This window comes from Carcharodon carcharias, chromosome 28 (genome assembly GCF_017639515.1).
Source record: "Carcharodon carcharias isolate sCarCar2 chromosome 28, sCarCar2.pri, whole genome shotgun sequence".
Lineage (NCBI taxonomy): Eukaryota > Metazoa > Chordata > Chondrichthyes > Lamniformes > Lamnidae > Carcharodon > Carcharodon carcharias.
In genome coordinates this window covers 21,547,522-21,562,292 of record NC_054494.1, presented here as the reverse complement: position 1 = coordinate 21,562,292, position 14,771 = coordinate 21,547,522, and the positions used below count along the sequence as shown (strand labels likewise).

At 39.7% G+C, this 14,771-nt stretch overlaps 1 protein-coding gene across 4 annotated transcripts in view; it reads left to right on the top strand.

The window, feature by feature from the left end:
- samd8 (sterile alpha motif domain containing 8) overlaps nucleotides 1–14,771 on the top strand; it is a 46,074-nt gene that overhangs the window by 14,632 nt on the left and 16,671 nt on the right. For 2 of the 4 annotated variants that reach the window (XM_041176354.1, XM_041176357.1), the window contains exon 2: nucleotides 5,956–6,540. In XM_041176354.1, coding sequence (XP_041032288.1) covers nucleotides 5,963–6,540 — 578 coding nt within the window. In that variant the 5' untranslated portion in view covers nucleotides 5,956–5,962. Of the gene's footprint in view, nucleotides 1–288; nucleotides 502–3,373; nucleotides 3,498–5,955; nucleotides 6,541–14,771 lie in introns of those variants that run through there. The other 2 variants (XM_041176355.1, XM_041176356.1) reach the window with 2 other exon arrangements.

The window sequence follows — 14,771 nt, the reverse complement described above, 5'->3', positions numbered from 1 at the left end:
TACATTAAAGAACTTGTGTTTAGACAATACTTTTAGTTTCTCAGCATCTTTAGAAGTGCATTTTTTTTGCGTTTGTCAATGTTTTTGGTTTTATCCACTCCTGTTATTGCAGCTGTTTGGTATACATTATTCAGCACCAAACTGTACAAGGTATTTCGAATCCTGTATCCATAAGCGCAAACAAATCTCTGTTCTATGTATGATGTTTTGCTCTGGAGTGATGCAATCTGGAACTCCTGGTGTTTAGCCAGGTCTTATCATACCTAATTCAGTTCCCTGTCTTTTCAGAGCTATTGATGCTGAAACCACCCATGGCACTGTCAAGAATAGCAGATGTTCTGGTTTTCTGTTCATTATTCCTCTTACGACAAATATCACCAAAAACAAACAGACTGACAGGTCATTCATCTTCGTGCCTTTGCCTAATAACAGTCACTACATTATAAAAATAAATCGCTGTGGGAAGCAGTTTGACTAGAAAAGATGCAGTACTCTGCTTTGGTAAGTATTGCCACCAGCAGCAAGTCGGCAGGAATCATTTTGGTTAGAATTCTGAAGTTGCCACTTGTTATACTTAAATTTTTGTAATGCCTCCGTTGTCTTTTATTAATCTTTGTGTTTCTCGTCTTTATTTTCATTGGAAAATGCCCATTTCCTAATCAATTCTGCAGTCCTTGTTCACATTTTACAATTGCAGCATGTATTAAATAAGGAGTGTCAGGATATTACTGTAGTTTTTAGGGTTATCACAGATTCCAATTTTCATCTGATTAATGCAACGTAGAAATATTGTTCCTTTACAGTTCCTTCAAAAGTGTCAGTTAAACCAATTGTCTTCCACTTTGAGTTGTGGCATAGAGGGGAAAGAAAACTGACTGAAGGAGGAGTAACAGTGACAAGTGAAGGGAGTAGAAGAGAAAAACAGAACCTGTGGAGAAGTAACTTGTGCCACAATTGACTGAAACATTCAGTCAAGAGTAGACTGTATAGAAATTAGTTAGATAATGCAATGAGCTAGAACTGAAGAAGTGTCAGTTGCCTATTGAGTGGATCCTAATGAGATCAAAACATTCAGGAGGAAATATCAAAGTTTTTATTAAACGGTAGATGAGTACTTTCTAAAACCAAGGTAGCAAATGTTATATAATTTCACTGAGGACAATTAGCGCTACGAGGAGAACAGCATTACAGCACCAATGTAATGTAGGATGTCAGGATGTAAAGTCACATGTGCTGTGGTTAAGGTGGATGTACTGTACTTAGATTTCCAGAAGGCATTTGATAAAGTGCCATATCAAAGCTTATTGCAGAAAATAAAAGCTCACGTTGTGGGGGTAACACATTGGCATGGATAGAAGATTGGCTAGCTAACAGGAAGCAGAGAGTTGGCATAACTGGATCTTTTTCTGCTTGGCAGGATGTGACGAGTGGTGTGCCACAGGGATCAGTGCTGGGGCCTCAACTTTTTACAATTTATATAAATGACTTGGATGAAGGGATTGAGGGAATGGTGGCTAAATTTGCTGACAACAAAAATATAGGTAGGAAAGTAAACTGTGAAGAGGATGTGAGGGGGCTACAGAGTGACGTAGATAGGTTAAGTGATTGGGCAAAGATCTGGCAAATTTATTATAATGTGGGCAAATGTGAAATTGTTCATTTTGGCAGGAAGAATAAAAAAGAAGCATATTATATAAATGGTCAGAGATTGCAGAGCTCTGTGATTCAGAGGGATCTGGTTGTCCTCGTGCATGAATCGCAAAATGTTAGTATGCAGGTACAGTAAGTAATTAGGAAAGCTTATAGGATGTTATCATTTATTGTGAGGGGAATCGATTACAAAAGTAGGGAGGTTATGCTTCAGTTGCATAGGGCATTGGTGAGACCACAACTGGAGTATTGTGTACAGTACTGGTCTCCTTATTTAAAGAAAGATGTAAATGCATTAGAAGCAGTTCAGAGAAGGTTTACTAGACTAATACCAGGAATGGGCAGGTTGTCTTATGAGAAAAGGCTGGACAGGTTAGGCTTGTATCCACTGGAATTTCAAAGAGTAAGGCGACTTAATTGAAACCTTTAAGATCTTGAGGGGCCTTGACAGGGTGAATGTGGAGAAGATGTTTCCTCTTGTGGGAGAATCTAGAACTAGGGCTCACAGTTTAAAAATAAGGGGTCGCTTATTTAAGACAGATGAGGAGAAATTTTTTCTCTCACAGGGCTGAGAGTCTTTGACCTCTCTTCCTCAAAAGGCAGAGGAAGCAGAGTCTTTGAATATTTGTAAGGCAGAGCTAGCTAGATTCTTGATTAACGGGGGGTTGAAAAGTTATCGGGCTGGCAGGAATGTGGGACTGAAGTTACGTTCAGATCAGCCATGATCTTATTGAATGCAGAACATGCTCGAGGGGCCGAGTGGTCTACTCCTCCTAATTTGTATATTCGTATGTCGATGCAAATTAGTTGTAAAAATAAAAGTATTTTTCTTGCATTGAAAACTCTGTGGAGTGCCTTAACAGCTTTACAATTTAATCCATGCTCAGCCCCTAGTTATTGAATGCCAGTAAGTAGTTTGGGCATTCAAGCAATGAAAATAAAGACTTGTCTCATCTGCTACAAATAATTAGAAGGCCCTGACTGAGTTGTTGAACCAGGAAGCTGCTTTCATATAGCCCTTGTGTTGCAGACTACTGATTTGATTGTCTTGCGCAACCAGCAGGAACCTAAACTGGGCAGGTTTAAGACTGGACTGAAAGGCTCTTTTTATTTTTAAACTGGAACTTTCCCATTGTTGCAGCTATGCCATTTCTTAGCAAATGAACTCAACAACCACCTAATTCTCTGCAGTTATATCAATATGCAGTACCTTCAAATCAACAACAAATGTGTGTGCTGCTGGTTTGAAAATGATGTGAACAGCAGTTTGCCCATATACTACATGCCTTGTAACTGGTTTACACAGAATGCCTCTGCTTTATTTGAGCAGATGCAGGGGAGAGCAGTGTACTTGCATTGCTTTCCTGAGACTCGGCCAACATTACAAAAGAAAGCATTGTATATCAAGTATTTGTATGGATCATAATCACAAATTCACTGCTGTGGCAGATTTTACACTTCTTGGTGAGTTATTTTCTTGCCCAAAGATATCAGTCATGGATTACATGTTGCCACAACTATTATGGAAAAAGCTATCTTAAATTTTTGGATTTTGTTTGAAGATTCAGTTGATGTTAGTTCAGAAGAACTTTGACGACAGATCTCTACAGAACAGTTAGACTGTGCTCATGACTAAGTTCACAGATTGTGTTTAATAATTGTATAGCTATTAGAAATGTGTCTTTAAGTACGTGCAGGGTGCTAGCTGAAGTCAGATAAAGATTCCAGATGGCATGTTGAAGGCATAAATCAGATCCCAGGAACAACACATCACAAAAACAGAACGGGTAACTCAGTATATTGCAGCAAAAGTTGGATCTGTTCTGCTATGGCAGTTGAATTATTTGGTAGGTACGAACTTAAATTGATGAGGATAATTGGTGCTTTTTAACTTGCAATGTGTAAGCCAAAAAATACTAACCTTCCTTGTTCTATATTTTGTGCATCCCATTAAGATTGTAATACTGTAACTTATACCATGTCACATTGAACACTACTATTGTATTGTTGTTATTGTCAAACCTGTTCTGTTTGTGTTGGCTAAATTAATGGTTGCTTTATTCTTAATTACAGCAATAATTGGTATTTACAGCTAAATAGCCCCTGTAATATTGAAAAATGTTTTACGGTGCTTCAGATGCCTAGTCTGAAGTAAGTGGATGCTGGGTTAATGCAGGCATGGTTGCCAAACGCTTGAGAGGTGTAGCTTTTAAGAAATGTTTTGAGGGAGAGTGTAGAGGATGGGTTTAGTCAGGTAATTCCAAATAACAGATTCTAGATGGCTAAAGGCATGACTGCAAATGTTGGGGCAAAAGGCAGGGGGTGGAGGGTTGCACATGCATTCAGAGTCAGAGGAAGAGAGAGCAGAACAGGGCTAGATGAAGTTGGAGATTGAGAGAGGCAAGGCCATAAAAGGATTTAAGCATGAAGATCAGAATTTTAAATTGGTTCCTGGTTCTCCAACATCTCCAATCAGCAAGGATGGGGGTGATGGCTGAGTGAGACTTGGTGCTAGATGGGATATGGGCAGCAAAATTTTGGATGACCTGATGTTTATGGAGGTTGGGAGTCTGATCAAGAGAGCATTGGAACAATTGAGATTGAATGTGATAAATGCATGGCTGAGTGTTTAGGCTGCAGGTGGGTTGAGGTAAGGGTAGAGGTGGGTGGGTGGTGGAAGTGGGCAGTCTTTGTGCTGAGCAGGAAAAGGGGTCAGAACCTCAGCTTGTACTTGAACAGGACAATGAAGTTGCAAACATTCTGCTTCATTGGAAGTGTTAATTGGAATGGGGCAAGGGTACTGTGGGCAGTGAGAAATACAAAAGTGGCCAAATATGGCCTTTTCTATAATAGGTACAGTGGGAGCAGAGATGCCACAGAAGATGACAAGGTTAGGGGGTGATGGTGAATATGGGTAGGAGAGTTTATATAGGAGAGATTTAGGGAAGAAAAGGAGGCAGTGAGTTCAGTGGGTAGATTGCAAAAAGATCTGAGATGGAGATTAAAATTGCCAAGAAATAGTAGTCACTCAGTGTCAAGGTTGAGGGGGAGGCCAAAACTTGAGGACAAGTTTTGGGAGAGTTTCATGATTATATTGTCTGACCATTAAATGATGTATCTTTTTTCACTCTTTTTTGAAAAGTGGAGAGTAAATTAGTCTCTTTGAGTTGGATATGTAGGATGGGCATAAAGGTAAATAATTAGTTTTTCCAGCAGCATTACTGTAAATCTTGTATGGCTGTGATCATAGCTTGACTTGTATTGGTGATCTCAGCATCTTCTGTTATTTCGGGAAGAACATTAGTTACAGTTTGATGTTACTGATTTGGCTCTGCTTTCTTCCCTGGTGTAGATTATCTCCTTAATGTTCTGGAACACATTTAATGGTCTGAGGAGAACTATTCATTCTCTTTTACATCCCCAGTGGTCACAGGATAACTCTGAGTTCTTAATGAAATTCTTGATCAAGATATTTATTTGATATTGGTAACAATATTTCAGATGCTTGTGTTTGCTAGGTTTTATTGTACGTTTTATATTTGAGGAGCAGCTTGCTCATTGTGCAGGGTTGGGTTGAAGGCATGAGTCACAAAGGGCAGAGAAAGCAAGAGGTTGACATCAGTTTTTTTTTTCTTGTGCAATGTATTGAGGGACAGGGTTTCATCATTTACCTTCGACATGATTACCCACTCGGTCAATTGGGATATTTTTGTGTGAATAAACCACTTGCAGCTCAATTGTGTTCCTTGCAAAATGATTAAGCTCAAAGGTGAATTTAAAAAAAATATCAAATTTTCAGTGAAGTACAGTCACATCTCGTTAAATTCATCTTTTTTGCGTAATGGGAGTGGTTGTACCAATTCTAATGAAACCATGGTCTTGGATTTAAAACATTTCAGAAAGGTAATGAATCTATTTACCTATGGACTCAGCTTTATGAGGAATATCTGCATCAATAACCTTGAAGCCTGCACTAAAATTTGAGCAAGAAAAGACTGAATTATTTCATTCTGAGACTGCAGTGCAGGCCATTATTATTAGCCTATGTTTCATGAACTAAAGATTGGTCTCTGGAGTTATTTCCATTTATATTAAAGGGCATTCTCACTTCAAATGGTGTAGAAGACCTCCTGGGGCAGACAATATCTTGCGTTGAATTGCCCAAGTAAAGTGAGGAATCTTTATTCTTAGAAACATTCCCTAATACGTAGTAAAAATTATTTTCACACTACCAGATATTCTGCCAAATAATGAAATATGTAGTTCCATCCAGTTATTCGACATTTTGTGTTTTTTATTTTGCAGCTGAAACATGACGGGGAGCCAGTTTAATATCAGACGCTGGACCAGCAAGCACGTGGCCAAGTGGCTAAAGGAAGAAGGCTTCAGTGAATATGTTGATCTTCTATGTAATAAGCACAGACTGGATGGTATTGCCTTGTTAACTTTGACTGAATATGATTTACGTTGCCCACCTTTAGAACTGAAAGTGTTGGGTGATATTAAAAGGCTTATGGTATCCATTCGGAAGCTACAAAAGCAGCATAAGGATATCTTGGTGGAGATGGGCTATGCCAGTGACGAATTCCTTGCTGGTACTGTTGCACATGCTGGTAATTCATCACAAAGCAAAGACTGTCAGTGTAATGGTGTGGATCATTCCAGGGACAGTGGTGGCTCAAGTGGAGACTTGAGGACTGAACAATATCAGAACGGTAAACACTGCAAATATCAAACACGAAGACTTGACCCAGAGTTTTGGAAGACAGCTCTGAGCTCTGTTTATGTATTTGTAGTCTTTGGGTTTACATCGATTGTCATGGTAGTAGTTCATGAACGTGTGCCTGACATGCAAACTTATCCACCCCTACCAGATATATTCCTGGATAGGTAAGTATTCAGTTAATATTTTATTTTATACTTTTAAAATACTTCACTACTAATGACTAGAGTATATACATATAGACACTGGGATACAACCAGAGAAACTATTTCTGTAGCCCAAACTCGTGTTGATCTGCTCCTCTGAAGCTTTTCGGGCAATTTTCTGGAAACAGTCAGCAGGTCAGGCAGCATCTGTGGAGCGAGAAACAGATTTAACTTTCCAGATCTGTGACCATTCTTTATGTTTCTCTCTCCACACATGCTGCCAGACCTGCTGAGTGTTTCCAGCAGGTTTTTATTTCAGATTTCCAGCATCCATAGTACTTTGCCTTTGTAGGGCAAATTTCTGTTCAATTATCATTCCCATAATGCTTTTAATATTTGATTTTGTCTTTTTCTGCTGTTGCCTTCACTTACTATTTACTATTAAAGAGGTATGGAAATTGAATTAATGTAATAATCATTCCTCTGTGGTTTTACTCCGCTTAAAAATTTATTTGGGCAAAAAGCATGATTCTAATATGTAAGCTTCAATTTCTTTTAACATTTTGGGTAAACTCCCTCTTATTCCTCTCCAGGTCTGTTAGAGAGGGCTGAGGCAGAATTTGTTCACAATACACAAGAGCTGCTTTGCACATTGCATGCTGAGAACCCATGTTAGACTCTCCTGATAATTTCTCTCCATTTTTATGGTGATCCACTTAGCCTCGGCTTGTTACCATTCTATCAAAGCACTTTGGAGATTTTCAAGTGTGGTGGAAGTCAAACTGCTTTCATCTACTCTATAGCATCTCACTTTGTAAAATTACAAAGTGCAAAATCGTGATGCACCCCAAATGAGAAAGGGCAAATTAAAAAATCCCTTTGGGTTTGAGTCTCCTTACTCTATACGGCAGGCGCCATCGTATACTGATTCATGTTTGAAGACCCCAAAGATGTGCTGGAGGACACCATGGAAGTTCCCAGGTAAGGATTGCACAGCAGTTGCCTGGGAAGTTCAATTCCTGTGCACTGGGAACCATCCGAACTCCAATTTAAATCGTAAACTTTAAACTTCAAGTGCTTCTGACTGTCTTACAATAATACTTACCCAGAAAAAGATAGAATTAAAACCACTTCTAACTCCTGGGTAACCATAGTACTGACCCAACTGGAACCCCTGTTATTATAAATAGGGGCTGTGGCATCCTTACCTCCGACTCAGCTGCCCTTGACACAAGGCTGTGGGAACCTGCTGCACTCCACCTTTCTCACCCGGCCCGAGTCAGAAGGTCAGTGAGAAGGATGTGGCTGCATTTCAGGGTAAGTAACTAGGAGCAGAGTGGCAACCTGACTGTGATTGCCGTTCCATGGAAGTTACGGCCCATTCTCTTAAGTCATATAACTGTTTTGAGTCATCATAAATCAGCATTTTCTATGACTAGGATACAACTGGCAGGTGACAGTGCCAAAGAACACACTGAATTGTGACATGGAGACAGCTTCAAAATTTTCTTTAAATAGTTGCTGATTTCTTGTGAGTTTGGGCATCAAATTCAATTACCGCCACCACAATTGGTTTACTGTTGGACTATTTCTAAAAGATTAGTATATTGATCAGAGTTCAGGTAGAAGTAGAGATGATCACATGGCATTTTGCCATGAAGATCAGGAGGATTCTTTTAGTATCCTGGCCAATATTTATCCTGCAATGAGCAGAATAAAACTGGAATAGCTGGTCACTTTTATCTCATTCCTGTTTGCTGGGCATAAATTGGCTGTTGTGTTTGCAAACATTCTAACAGTATTTTTTACGAGGAATTAATTGGCTGCAAGCCAAAACAGTGACGCCTTATTCATGCAGAGCATCTATCCTTTTCTTTGTCACTTTTGCCACTTCTCTTCATCCTCTGCTTTACTATCTGATAGGAGAACACCTCTCGGACCATCTGAATTCCTGTGTAGCTTTAATATGTGTGTATGCATATCAGTATATTTAGAGCTGCATCTCCTTTTTAAAATTTTTTTTTTTAAATTCCTACTCTGTTGCTGGGAGCAATCTGCCATTCAGTAGTGTTATAAAGCACCTTTTCAAAGAAGAACAATTGGATTTAATTAAATTTCATGGTTCTAAGCTTCACACAACTGATTTCAGTAGAGTGCAAACAGACCTCTGAGACTAAGAGCAAGAAATATTACAACTTCAGATTTCCACTGTAATTATAAGTTAAACTGTTTCTACCAATGTAAACAGCAAGGGAACGATGACCAGGTCTACGTGCATTAATGACAGACTGGATGAAAAGGGCTTCAAAATATCTCTATAATTTCCAATCAATGGTCTATAGCCCAGTTGATTGCGAAGATGCCTTCTCTTTAAATTTCAGTTGACACTGCAGTTAGAAACAAAAATTTCAGCCAGCACAAAGACTTCAGTAAGGCATAGCGTGACATTCTGAAACCAATTTCAAATTCTCACGTCATGTGTAGTGTAATTTGCTGATTTGGCACAGACTCAGAGTTTGTGAAAACAGCTGCATCAGAGTCATAACCAGTTGTTTACCCTAGATCCAGGTGATGAACAGAAATAAAATAAGCAATTATCAACTCTGTTTAAAAAAAAAATATATTCCCCACAGAATTTAGTGAATCATGAATAGTGAGTGACTGGTCAGAATGGTCAGTTTTTACCATTTTCTATTCGGCCTCTCCACAGCTCTTCATAATAGACTCAGTGTTACTCTTCTGACTGTTGAGCAAGAACATCAACATTTTGAAGCTTTGTGTTGAGCTTACACAGGGTTATGGAACATTTGCACTTGGAAATAGAAAAATGAATAAACGAAATAATGCAGCTTTGATATATCCTGGATGAACGAGTTGATGAATGTTTGACTTGTTCAAAGAAATTCGTTTTGTCTGCTATTTCGACTGAGACATTAATCTGTTTATTTTAAGCCATTAAGATAGCAAACAAATGTATTTCATAAAATCTAATTAAGCATTGGTACATTAATAGTCAGACATTGTAATTTCAAGACCTGTGTGTCTCCTGCTATTTGGTGACCTTGGGCATAACTGCCCAGGTTCGTGATAAGGTATATCCCCCTACACAGTTGCTACCAATCATTGCATTATTTTTCAAATTCAAGGGTGCTAACTGTGTCCCTACAGCCCAAAGCTGTTATTGGGGTACTACTTGGTTGGAAGCTGGAACATGACTACACTCGTGAGCCAGTAATTGAAAGCTATTGGCAATGTAAATGAAATCAAATGACCTCTATTTATCAAAATCCAAATAATGGTAACAGACATGGCAAGGCACAATATGCACTTCAGTGGTCCAGTTAAAATAATACTTTAGTGTTGATGTAATATAAAATCTACAGTACAGGTAGGAATGAAGTCACCGACCTGGCATACCAGGTTTTGCAGGTGGATTTAGGACCAATTCAAGCAGTGTCAAATTGCATGGACTTTACAGTGACTAGTATGTAACCACATGTTGTGCTTTGAATTATCACTGACTGTTCCTTGGATCTTCTATTAACTAGCATCCTGAATAATGTTCCATACATACATGTACAGAGCCTCAGAGCGTGATTCAATGTTGCCAACATCACTGTATAAAGCAAGTGCCGGGTTAAAGTATATACATTAAGTATAATAGAGCCCAAAGAATAGTAATAATTAAATGATTCATTATAGTGCTGAATGCTCACCATTCTGTTCAGTGCTAGAAATATAGTATGTTTATCGCTTGTTAACTAAAGTTTCTAGCTTGGGGTTTGTCACAAAATTTTTTCCTGTGATTTTTGTCCATTGGATTTTTCAATCCTGTCAGTGGACAGCATTTTCCATAATCTTGGATGATCATCTGAAAAGGATCTAAAGAGTGAAGGTGACCATACTGTTTTTCTGCGATTGACAATTACATGTGGGGTGAAATCTCAGGTGGCCCTGATGCAAATAAACAAGTTCAGCATAAGATGTACTACAGTGGTGTCTCCTATTTTAAACAGTGCCCCTTTTTACAGATTAAGCTTCATCTGTGTAATTTTTCTCTCTTTCTCCCCAACCCCACCAACCCTAGCCCAGTCACTTTGTGCTACACACCTTTAGCTAGTGATCTGAAGTGCCACTCATCACTGGTATGTTAAACCTGTGATGACTGGCTTTCCACATATCTTCCTGTGTGGGATCGCTATTTACTGCCTCTACACTGGAGTGCTGGTTGGAGATGGGAGTGTATTGGACTGGAAAAATCCATTTGATTAATTGAAGTGGTGAGGAAATAACTCTTGTATCAAACTTTGTGACAAGAAGTCCGTTCTTATGGGGAAAGGTTGAAGAGGTTGGGTCTACGTCCATTGACGTTTAGAAGAATGAGATGATCTTATTGAAGCATAAGATTCTGAGGGGTCTTAACTGGGTCGATGTTTCCTCGTGGGTGAATCCGGAACTCGTTTGCACGGTTTAAAAAATAAGGGGTCTTCCATTTAAGATGGAGGTGAGGAGGAACTTCTTCCCTTAGAGTTTCTAGTCTTTGGAACTCTCTTCTACAGCAGTGGAAGCTGGGTTATTGAGTATATTCAAGGCTGAATTAGACAGATTTTTGATCAACCAGGAAGTCAAGGGTTAATGGTGGCAGGCAGGAAAGTGGAGTTATAGCCACAATCAGATCAGCCATGATCTTATTGAAATGGCAGAGCAGGTTCGATGGGCTGAATGGCCTACTCCTGCTCCTATTTATTATGCACTTGGTGGTCGTGGTGAGGCTGAAGAAGCCAGGGAAGCGGGGCTTAAGATGACCATTTGCAGTGAAAAGAGAAATTAGGAGTTATCTCTGCATTCCAGGATGATCCTGATATAATGAGCAATTTTGGCATGAGAGCAGGATTCAGTAATGCCTTATGTGGTCCAGCCAAGGTACAAAGATTGCTATCTTCCATTTAGCTGCCTCTGCTGCTTTCTCTCCTTTCCCTATCCTACCCAATCAAACTTCCCTACGGTTCCCCTCTACCCTAGCCCTGAACTTATGTTTTTCTCTAATTTATCTCCCATTTCCCCATATGCCCTTTCCAAACTCATCTTGTTCATGAAATCACCTCCTGCTCCCTCAACCCCATTCTTACCAAACTGCTGATAACTCAGCTTCTCTTCCTTGTCTGCACATTAGCCAATATTGTACACGGTTCCCTCTCCATGGGTACTGAGCCCCTCCTCTTCAAACTGCCATCACCACCCCTCTTGAAGAAACCAACTCTTGATCCCACTGTATTTTCAAGCTACTTCCCCATCTCTAACTTCCCTCAACATGTTCGAGGACATTGGAAAGTAGTCATCTCCCAAATCCGCGTCCATCTTTCCTGGAGCTCCATGTTTGAATCACTTTGCCCTGTCACAGTACTAAACAGCCCTTATCAAAGTCACAAATGACATCCTATGTAACTGTGGTAAACAATGCCTCCTCACCCCTTCTGCAGCCTTTCACACCATTGACCTTGCTATCCTTGTCCAATACGATTCCGGCATCATCCAGCTGGATGTGATTTTCCTTGTCTGGTTTCATTCATACCTATCCAATTGTAGTCAGAGAATCTCCTGCAATGGCTGCTGTTCCCACTCTCATACTCTTAACGTTGGAGTTTTTGAGGATGTATCCTTGACACCCTTCTATTTTTCATCTATGTTCTATCCCTTTGCAACATCATCTGTCAACACCATATTGGTTCCCCATATACACTGACCACACACAGCTCCACCTCACTACAACCTCTCTTGACCCCTCCATTGTCTCTGATTTGTCACACTGCTTGTCTAACATCTGGTAATGGATGAGCAGAACTTTCCTGCAGTTCTATTTTGGGAAGCCATTGTCATTGGTCTTGACTTCAAACTACGTTCCTTGGTCACGGACTCTTTCCCCCTCCCTGAAACCGGTCTAAAGTGAACCAGACCATTTGCAGCCTCGTCATATTTAGTATGGAAGTGAGCTTCCAATCATACATCTGCTCCAGCACCAAGACCACGTACTTCTAACTCCATAACATCACTTGACTTCATCCCTGCCGAAGCTCATCTACAGCTGAAATTGTCACCGATGTCTTTGTTATCTGCCTGTTTGTCCAAGCTTTTGGTCACTATCCTAATTTCACCATATGTTGCTTGATGTCAAATTTTTGTCTAATAATTGCTCATGTGAAGCACCTTGGAACATTTTACTACATTATAGATGTTATATAAATGCAAATTCTTGTTGTAAAACGTCTTTGCACTTCTGCTATTCCAAATTTGACTATTCTGACTGACCTCCCATCTTCCAACCTTCATAAACTTGAGCTCATCCAAAACTCTGCCAGTATCCTGACTGACGTCAAGTCATGTTCACCCATCACCGCTTTGTTCACTGACCCACATTAACTTTCTGCTTGGCAGAACCTCAGTTTAAAAATTCTCAGCCCTGATTTCAAATGATTTCATAGCCTCACTTCTCCTTATCTCTGTAGCCTCCTGTAGCTGTATAAGCCTTCTAGTTCTCTGCACTCTTCCAATCCTGGTCTTTTGCCCATCCTTGAATTTAATTAGTGGTGTGCCTTCAACTGCCTGAGCTCCAAGCTCTGGAATTCCCTTTCCAAACCTCTCTGCCTTTCTACCTCTCTCTCCTCCAATAAGACAGTCCTTAAAACCTGCCTGTTTGTCCAACCTTTTGGTCACTATCCTAATTTCACCATATGTTGCTTGATGTCAAATTTTTGTCTAATAATTGCTCATGTGAAGCACCTTGGAACATTTTACTACATTATAGATGTTATATAAATGCAAATTCTTGTTGTAAAACGTCTTTGCACTTCTGCTATTCCAAATTTGAGGCTATGAGGTGGAACACAACGTGAAGAATTCCAATTGACCATTGCATCCTGTGGCATTGGAGCTCCAACAAACTGTGATTTTAATCCAGTGAACTTTTATACCAGACAAGGAATGGCTATGAGTTCTACTACATCAACAACTTGCACTTGCATCCCACCTTTAACATAGATAAATGTCCCAAGTTGCTTCTTATATAAACAAAAATTGGCACTGAGCCCAAGAAGTTATGAATGAAAGTTATTACAAGTTTGATCAAAGCAGTAGGCTTTTAATTAAATCTTAAAGGGAGAGTAAGGTGCAGAGGTTTAGGCTGAGAAATCTAGAACTGAAGGATATTTCACTGCATTAACTTTGGTGGTAGGGAAACTTCTAGAAACAATAATTTGGGACAAAATTAATAGTCACATGGGCAACTATAGGTTAATTAAGGAAAACCAGCATGAATTTCTTGAGGGAAAATCATGTTTAGCTAACTTGTTGGAGTTTTGAGGTAACAGAGGAGGTTGATGAGGGCAATGCTTTTGATGTGGTGTACATGCACTTCCAAAAGGCATTTGATGCAGTGCTGCACGACAGACTTGTGAACAACTTTATATCTCATGGAATAAAAGGGATGGTAGCGACATAGATGCAAAATTGGCTGAGTGACACGAAACAAAGAGTAGTGGGCAATGGATGATTTTTGTGCTGGAGGAAAGTTTGTAGTGGAGTTCCCTAGGGGTCAGTGTTGAGATTCTTGATTTTCCTGATATACATTAATGACGTAGACCTTGGTGCACATGGCATAATTTCAAAGTTTGCAGATGATGCAAAACTTGGAAGCATTGTGACCTGTGAGGAAGATAGTGTAGAACTTCAAAAGGATATAGACAAGGGTGGAATGGGCGGACAGGTGGCAAATGAATTCAATGCAGAGAAATGTGAAATGATTCATTTTGGTAGGAAGCACATGGGGAGACAATATAAATTAATGGGTACAATTCTAAAGTGGGTGCAGGAGCGGAGTGAGCTGGGTATATAGGTACATAAGTCATTGAAGGTGGCAGGACAGGTTGAGAGCGGTTAATAAAGCACACAGTATCCTGAGCTTTGTTAATAGAGGCATAGAGTACAAGAGCAAGAAGGTTATGTTGAACTTGTATAAGTCACTAGCTTGGCCTCAGCTGAAGTATTGCGTCCAGTTCTGGATGCTGCACTTTAGGACGAAAGTAAAGAGATTAGAGAGGGTGCAGAAAAGATTCACAGGAATGGCTCCAGGGATGAGAAACCTTAGCTATGAAGATAGATTGGAGAAGTTAGGAGTGTTTTTCATGGAGAAAAGAAGACTGAGAGGAGATTTGAAAGACGTTCAAAATCTTGAGGGATCTGGAGAGAGTAGATAGGGA